This window comes from Ranitomeya imitator, chromosome 2, assembly GCF_032444005.1.
Source record: "Ranitomeya imitator isolate aRanImi1 chromosome 2, aRanImi1.pri, whole genome shotgun sequence".
Lineage (NCBI taxonomy): Eukaryota > Metazoa > Chordata > Amphibia > Anura > Dendrobatidae > Ranitomeya > Ranitomeya imitator.
The window spans coordinates 525,648,045-525,657,015 of record NC_091283.1 but is presented as its reverse complement, the minus strand read 5'-3'; the positions used below and the strand labels follow the sequence as shown (position 1 = coordinate 525,657,015).

The following is an 8,971-nucleotide window of genomic DNA, read 5'->3' as shown; positions in this document are numbered from 1 at the left end:
GATGTCTTATAGACGAATCATACTTTAGTTTATATCTTACAGGAAATGGGAATTGTCATATATTCAGATTTTCCATGTTATTGAGCTAGTGTGAGCATTAGGATATACAGCGCTTATCGTTGTGTGATGGATCGGGGTTGGATATCCCTCTAGGCTTATAATAGCTGATAGATTAATCATTTTTCATACCTGAGCGAGGTGAAGCCAGATTAGAAATTGTCAGAGTCTAAGGGAGAGATCTGGGTTTCTGCCATAACAAAGAACTTTATTTGGAGATGAACATTGTTACAGATAACGCCACATACAACATATATAGGAGGAGCTATAAATACAATACAAATACATATCTACAATTATGGCACATCCAGTCTGTAATAAACCATGCTTCTGCTGCACAGATTTACACCGAAACAGAATTTAAAAATATATAATTATGGAATTACATCTAACGGAATGTTCCACATTTAACAATATTTTACTTTTGTAAATCTTGATGAATTTCCTGGGTGGATTTTGCCATGCCCCTTTCTTGCCAACACTCCACCCACTTTGGTGGAGTCGGCTGGGAGTATTGTAAAAATGCTGAATGATGGAAAATGTTGGCCCAGGTTTACGATGCACATATATTTTGCAACTCTTCTTACACCAGAAACCAGGCAAAAACACTGAATCGGGACCAATGTGCTCATATTGAAATTACATAGAGGCAGGTAACGCTTTGACTACGGTCCCATGAGTGTTATGTCAGTATGTTTGTGTGTGACAACTGTAGCATAGCAAGTATTAGTGGTAAATATGCTATCATTAATACAATCTGTTTATTCCTTAACCCCCAAGGGTGGTTTGCATGTTAACCCCTTCATGACTGGGGGATTTTTCGTTTTTCCGTGTTCGTTTTTCGCTCCCCTCCTTCCCAGAGCCATAACTTTTTTATTTTTCCATCAATTTGGCCATGTGAGGGCTTATTTTTTGCGGGACGAGTTGTACTTTTGAACGACATCATTGGTTTTAGCATGTCGTGTACTAGAAAATGGGAAAAAAATTCCAAGTGCGGTGAAATTGCAAAAAAAGTGCAATCCCACATTGGTTTTTTGTTTGGCTTTTTTGCTAGGTTCACTAAATGCTAAAAATGACCTGCCATTATGATTCTCCAGGTCAGTACGAGTTCATAGACACCTAACATGACTAGGTTATTTTTTATCTAAGTGGTGAAAAAAAATTCCAAACTTTGCTAAAAAAAAAAAAAAAAAAAAATTGCGCCATTTTCCGATACTCGTAGCGTCTCCATTTTTCATGATCTGGGGTCGGTTGAGGGCTTATTTTTTGCGTGCCGAGATGACGTTTTTAATGATAGCATTTTGGTGCAGATACGTTCTTTTGATCGCCCGTTATTGCATTTTAATGCAATGTCGCGGCGACCAAAAAAACGTAATTCTGGCGTTTCAAATTTTTTTCCCGCTACGCTGTTTAGCGATCAGGTTAATACTTTTTTTTAATTGATAGATCGGGCGATTCTGAGCGCGGCGATACCAAATATGCGTAGATTTGATTTTTTTTTATTGATTTATTTTGATTGGGGCGAAAGGGGGGTGATTTAAACTTTTATGTTTTTTTTATTTTTTTCACATTTTTTTAAACTTTTTTTCTTAACTTTTGCCATGCTTCAATAGCCTCCATGGGAGGCTAGAAGCTGGCACAGCACGATCGGCTCTGCTACATAGCAGCGATCTGCTGATCGCTGCTATGTAGCAGAAATGCAGGTGTGCTGTGAGCGCCGACCACAGGGTGGCGCTCACAGCCACCGCTCATCAGTAACCATAGAGGTCTCTGGGACCTCTATGGCTACAGTATACAAGCATCGCCGACCCCCGATCATGTGACGGGGGTCGGCGATGACGTCATTTCCGGCCGCCCGGCCGGAAGCGGTAGTTAAATGCCGCTGTCTGCGTTTGACAGCGGCATTTAACTAGTTAATAGGTGCAGGCAGATCGCGATTCTGCCCGCACCTATTGCGGGCACATGTCAGCTGTTCAAAACAGCTGACATGTCCCGGCTTTGATGCGGGCTCACCGCGGAGCCCTGCATCAAAGCAGGGGAGCCGGCATCGGACGGTATAGTACGTCCGATGCCGGTAAGGGGTTAAGGACCGGGCCAATTTTTACAATTCTGACCACTGTCCCTTTATGAGGTTATAACTCTGGAACGCTTTAACTGATCCCGATGATTCTGACATTGTTTTCTCGTGACATATTGTACTTCATGTTAGTCGTAAAATTTCCTTGATAGTTCTTGCATTTATTTGTGAAAGAAACGGAAATTTGTCAAAAATTTTGAAAATTTTGCAATTTTCCAACTTTGAATTTTCATGCCCTTAAATCACAGAGATATGTCAAAATACTTAATAAATTAACATTTCTCACATGTCTACTTTACATCAGCACAATTTTGGAACCAAAATTTTTTTTTTGTTAGGGAGTTATAAGGGTTCAAAGTTGACCAGCAATTTCTCATTTTTACAACCCCATTTTTTTAGGGACCACATCTCATTTGAAGTCATTTTGAGGGGTCTATATGATAGAAAATACCTAAGTGTGACACCATTGTAAAAACTGCACCCCTCAAGGTGCTCAAAATCACATTGAAGAAATTTATTAACTCTTCAGGTGTTTCATAGGAATTTTTGGAATGTTTAAAAAAAAAAAACATTTATCTTTTATTCACAAAAAAATTACTTCAGATCCAATTTGTTTTATTTTAGCAATTATTTGTCCTTTGTACGCAGATACCCCATATGTGGGGGGGGAACCACTGTTTGGGTACACGGCAGAGCTCGGAAGGGAAGGAGGGCCCTTTGACTTTCCAATTGAAAATTGGCTAGAATTGAGATAGGACGCCATGTCGCATTTGTAGAGCCCCTGATGTACCTAAACAGTAGAAACCCCCCAAAAGTGACCCCAATTTGGAAACTAGACCCCCCAAAGAACTTATCTAGATGTGTTGTGAGAACTTTGAACCCCTAAGTGTTTCACTACAGGTTATAATGCAGAGCCGTGAAAATAACAAATCCATTTTTTCCCACAAAAATGATTTTTTTAGCCCCCAAATTTTTATTTTCCCAAGGGTAACAAGAAAAATTGGACCCCAAAAGCTGTTGTCCAATTTGTCCTGAGTACGCTGGTACCCAATACGTTGGGGTAAACCCCTGTTTGGGCATACAGGAGAGCTCGGAAGGGAAGGAGCACTGTTTTATTTTTTCAATGCAGAATTGGCTGGAATTAAGATCGGACGCCATGTCACATTTGGAGAGCCCCCGATGTGCCTAAACAGTGGAAACCACCCAATTCTAACTCCAACCCTAACCCCAATACACCCCTAATCCCAACCCTAACCATAACCACACCCCTAACCCGACCCTAACTCTAATCCCAACCCTAACCACACCCCTAACCCCAACAAACCCCTATCCCTAATCCCAATCGTAAATCTAATCCAAACTCTAGCTTTAGCCCCAACCCTAACCTTAACTTTAGCCCTAACCCTAACGGGAAAATAGAAATACTTTTTTTTATTTTGTTATTTTTCCCTAACTAAGGCAGTGATAAAGGGGGGTTTGATTTATTTATAGTGGATTTTTATAGCGGGTTTTTATTATTGGCAGCTGTCACACACTAAAAGACGCTTTTTATTGCGAAAAATAGTTTTTGCGTTACCAAATTTTGAGAGCTATAATTTTCCATATTTTGGTCCACAGAGTCATGTGATGTCTTATTTTTTGCGGGACGAGTTGATGTTTTTATTGGTACCACTTTTGGGCACATGACATTGTTTGATCACTTTTTATTCCGATTTTTGTTAGGCAAAATGAGCAAAAACTAGCAATTCATGAATTTCTTTTGGGGGGCGTTTATACCGTTCCGCGTTTGGTAAAATTGAAAAAGCAGTTTTATTCTTCGGGTCAGTACGAATACAACAGCGATACCTCATTTGTATAATTTTTTAATGTTTTGGTGCTTTTATACAATAAAAACTATTTTATAGAAAAAAATTATTATTTTTGCATCGCTTTATTCTGAGGGCTGTAACTTCCTGGACATAGTGCGCCAGCGCATGCACAGTAATGCTTTTCGGCTTTGCCCACAGTTGGGCAAAGCATACGTTAATGCAAGGTCAATGTCAGAGGCCTCAGGTTTTCAGTACTTCAGGTATAAGATTGTAACGGGTCAAAGTTATACCAAAAAATCTAGAAGGTGTTCAATTTGTTGTAATGTAGCCTCATTTGAAAACCAATATTTGGTGGCAATATACAGCTATGCAATATTCATCGGTTTTTGAGCACGGTAGCACTAAGAACTTTATATTGCAAATTACAATATTCAACTAAACCGTGTAGGTGACAGGAAAGTCTATGTCAATGGCTGACAGGTGGGACTGAGAGGAATATGAGGGAGGGATGTAATTCTGCATATTTGGGATATGGGAGTAGAGGGGCTGCCAGTAAGCGGAGGTCAGGGATTTACAATTACAGTACCACACAAACAATAACCCTGCAGTGAAAAACATCCCCCCGGCACTTCCAATGGCAACAAAGACCGAAATGTCATAGGTGAAATATGGCCCATATTTGTTGTTTAGGGTATTGTTATAAAATATGACCCAGGCGGATGGAGTGATACTCATGGTACCTGCTAAACAAAACAGCATGCCCGCCACAAGATGGCAACCGGAACTGTTGACAAGACACTTAACAAGCTTCAGACTTGGAACTGTGGAGCTGAATGTGGTGTTGCATATCCCTGTCAGACACAAGATAAGGGCGGCAGCTCCTGTCAGGATACTGAAGGGAAGAGCAAACTGCAGGACACGGATATCCAGCTGATCCACACTGGCATACCACTCCGTGTCATAGATCATACAGTCCCTGCTCCACTCCAGCCGAGTACATTTCACCCATAGCCCTATGCTAACCGTCAGGTTCTTCTCATTCCTGTTAAATGTGTACAGTTTCATCAGCCTCCACTGGGGCAGAAGAGTGGCGGCAAAGAGACCAGAAATGGAGGCCGTCCCACAAACAAAAGCTAATAAAGTCACTGCGTGCACCTCCTGGCAGCCCATTGTGAGCAGGAAGAAAACTGCAAAAAAAAAACACAAATAGTATTACACAAGCTAATAAAAATCATTATTTTATATATCAAAATTGGACATGTGCTCCATAGATAGAGTTTTGTGGTTCAATAAAGTATTGCCACACTGTTTTACCCTCACCCTGTGTCGTCTAAGAAGAGTTACACTCACGTTAAAAGAAGAACCGGCGTTCAGTGGGATGATCCCTGGTCCATGCGGTTTCGGCTAATGGACCAGGGCACCCGCTGACCCCGTGTCTCCATAGGCATGTTCTCCATACATAGGGAATAGTGATAGATTTACAAAAAAATCTGCTTTATATAAAGTAAAAAAAACATTTGCAAAAGAAGTCCTTGAATTTCTCTGTTGTATTAAAACATCAGCTTTATTTAGTTCAATGAAGCAGATCCACAAACCGTTTGTGTTTTATGTTGTACAACTCCTTTAACATAGGATGTCCTTTGGATGTTGCAGCCATTTTTATCAAAAACAGTAAAATGAAAGTAAGGATGTTTAAAGCGGTGTGCCAAGTATCACAACTTCTCACCCACTCCAGCATAGGTGAGAAGGGTCTAATCACTGGGATCTCCACTGGTCACAAGAACGGACAGCACTCATCTATGTCCATCAGTCTTGAAGAATGGAGGTATCACGCATGTGTTGTCATATGGGTAGATAATAAGTTTAGATTTTTTGGCAACCCCCTTTAAAAAGGTTTGACAAGAAGTCAATAACATGATGTATGATTATCCCCCTTTAAAAAAAACAGCTGTAATCTGTGAGGCAACTTGGTGCCAAAGATGAAGTACCCCGCAGCGCCCTGTCAGGGGTATTAAGCACTACACTGTTCTTACTGAAATTAAAGGACTTTCCAAGTAATTGTTGGGTTCTCCAGTGTGGAAGAACAGGCTAAGAAATGTGACAACACTGGTTTGTGACATAATTAAAGAGTATTCCATAGGATATTAAATACATGACACAGGTATGACTCCTACCTGTGTAAATCAAATATTAGGCTGGATTCACACATCCCTGTTTCCGAATATGGTTGCAATGTATGGACATATATGAGGAAATGGCGTTCAGATCAGGAGGGCCAGTCTGCGCTCAGACGGTGAAAACAGGATGTGTGAAACCTACCTTTGAGTATGTGAACATGACTTTATTTGTAAGCAGAAGATGCTTCAGGAAATGACGTTGTCTTCTTCCTGAGCTCTTTTTTAATTTATTTATTTTACGTTTTTTGGTTGTTTCCTGAGGCCTTTTTCTACATTTTTGACTGGCGGAGATTTTTTTTTGGAGTGTTTTTTCTATCGCTTTTGGAGTGCATTTTTTTTTACTGATATTATATGCACTTTATCTTTCTAAAATCCCATTCAATGTTGAAGAAATTGCTAGCGATTTTTGAAGCAAAAATGCCTGCAAAATACTCAAAATGACGTCCAGGCATTTTTCGAAAACCCACAAACTTCTAAAATAAGGTATAGAGCGTCTTCTAAGCCTGAAGAAGGGTCAGGTCATGTATTTTAACCACATGGCATCTTTGGAAACCTTGAAGCAATTAAAAGATGCTCAAAAGACTGAAGATATGAAGGGCAAGTTGTCTTTACATGCAAAAGCATATGTCAATTAGTTTGGAGTGTTTAGTTAACGCTTTTTCAGGTGGCTTTCGTAGTACAATGCACTTGAACAAGATGTCATGACCACATACCCTTAGGTCAGTGTTCCCCAACTCCGGCCCTCAAGAGCCACCAAGAGGTCATGTTGTCAGGATTTCCTTAGTATTACCAGGTGATGGGATTCTTGGTCGTCCAGCTGATGCAATTATCACCTGTGTAATACTAAGGAAATCCTGACAACATGACCTGTTGGTGGCTCTTGAGGACCAGAGTTGGAGAACACTGCCTTAGATTGTGGATAATTTGAGCGATTAAAATACGGTATAACCAAAAACTACGAAGCAGAATAAAGTAGCCCTTTCTTCCAAAATCACTTCTATAATTGGCTACGTTACTTTTGTTTATACCTTTCAAAACCTAAAGTGGATAAAGAATATACCACTAAACATGACGTTACTCTGACCTTGAAGAATCAGAATATTTAGAGGGAATAAAACATAATATATATATCACGGAATAAACAAACATCAGTAAGGGTTAGGACTCACCTTCTCAGGCTTGCAGTTCCTTCAGGCAATGCACATCCCTGAACAAGCAGCAGTCAGATCTTTTCACAGCTCCCGCTCTCATCACACATGAAATATCATTTCCGACATTATAGATTCTAAGCCTGTGCTCCAGTATCCACACTGCGTGGGCGTAATCACTGGTATTCTGGGGGTCTGCGGTGTAATAATAGCTTTGCAGTGCTGCAAGACCCAGATGTGACTCCACGCATGCTGTACACTACTCCATCATTTCACATAGGAACATGAATGCCAACAGGCACCTGCCACCCACACAGTGCTGCTCCTCTAGGTCACACTGCACATGCCCAGCATCCTCACAAGGGCATGATGGGATGGCAGTCTCCCTATAACCTGCAAGATGCAATCACATTCTCCAAGACTGCAATTCCCAGCATGCTCTCTTCTACAGCGTCTGCTTAGGACGGTCCTTACAGCTGCAGAGATGCTGAAATGGGGGGGGGGGGGGGGGAAGCTGGTGTTACAACAAGCCGATGAGAAATCTGCACACAGGGCGGCTTCTCTGTAGACACATTTACATAAAAGCAACACAAAGACTTCACATTGCTGCAATGTGGATTAACATCCTTAGAACACTGCCAAAAATAAAGTAATATGATATCTGTTGTCAGAAAACGGTACCAATAACTGGACGGTTTGCAACACTCAAGAAAAATGAGGAGTATTTAAGTTTGGGGTATTTTTTTTTTATTAGAGAGGAGTGAATACATTTTCAGGTCCCTGGTCCAGCTGCCAGTTCATTACTCTATGACCACTAGACAAGAGCCCTGCAGACCACGTCCTACCAGCTGTCATTCGCGACACCTCTTCTTGATTAGCTGGCCTGGGACAATGTTGCACCAATCCAGCTAATGAAAAGAAGAGATGGCGATGCCAGCAGGTTGGCAACGGTTCACAAGGCTCTCGTCCTGTGGTCACAAAATATTGACCTAGTCAATGGACCAAGGTTCTGCAAATCGATTCACTCATCTCTACTCTTTAATAATGAACCCCAAAAAAATTCCTATGCGCAAAAAGTCTTTTTTTTATTACATGGCTTTCCTCTTGCCTGTAAAATTTGCATAAAAAAAACCTTATTCTCCGATGGAAGGTTGAAGGGCTGCAGCCGATCAGTGGCCGCTGCTTCTGGCAGTTAGGGAACAGCTGCAGTCAATTCGCAGCACTGACATCTCAAGAACAGCACCGCTACGGGAGTAAAGTATGAAGCGTTTTTATTTTATGATGGGCACCGGAGCGATTAACAAGGAGGAGTTGACCACTATTTAAAGCAGGGGTGGGGAACCTCAGGCCCCAGGGCAATTTACGGCTCTCGATGACCTTTTATCAGGCTCCCGAGCAGATTCTCAGGGACAGCATTCTTGGGCAGGAAGGTGTATATTGATTACAACCAGCTCATTCATTCCTTCTTGCTCTGTTAGCACACACGCAGTGTTCACTACTGAACACTGAAGGGCAAGCAATGAAAGATTACGTCCTGACACCAGTACCAGAGTCAGGATGCACTTTGTGGGCAGAGTTTGTACGGCCCCCGCAGGATGGTATAAATATCCAAATAGCCCTTGGCAGAAAAAAAAATTCCCCACCCCTGATTTAAAGCCTCTTAGTTGTCCAATGAGAGGTCGTCAGGCAGGCATGACAGTAAAC

General features: G+C 41.3%; 1 protein-coding gene across 1 annotated transcript; it reads right to left on the bottom strand.

Moving 5' to 3' along the window:
• Nucleotides 1–244: 244 nt before the first annotated feature.
• LOC138664840 (claudin-12-like) lies at nt 245–7,394 on the bottom strand. The gene is made up of 2 exons (XM_069751829.1): nt 7,289–7,394; nt 245–5,129 (listed from the first exon to the last, which is right to left on the bottom strand). The coding sequence occupies exon 2, from the start codon at nt 5,110–5,112 to the stop codon at nt 4,378–4,380; it is 735 nt and encodes a 244-aa protein (XP_069607930.1). The 5' UTR covers nt 5,113–5,129; nt 7,289–7,394; the 3' UTR covers nt 245–4,377.
• Nucleotides 7,395–8,971: the final 1,577 nt, after the last annotated feature.

Bases quoted from the DNA above. Each gene is read 5' to 3' on its own strand.
- LOC138664840 (XM_069751829.1), bottom strand. From the start codon at position 5,112: ATGGGCTGCCAGGAGGTGCACGCAGTGACTTTATTAGCTTTTGTTTGT.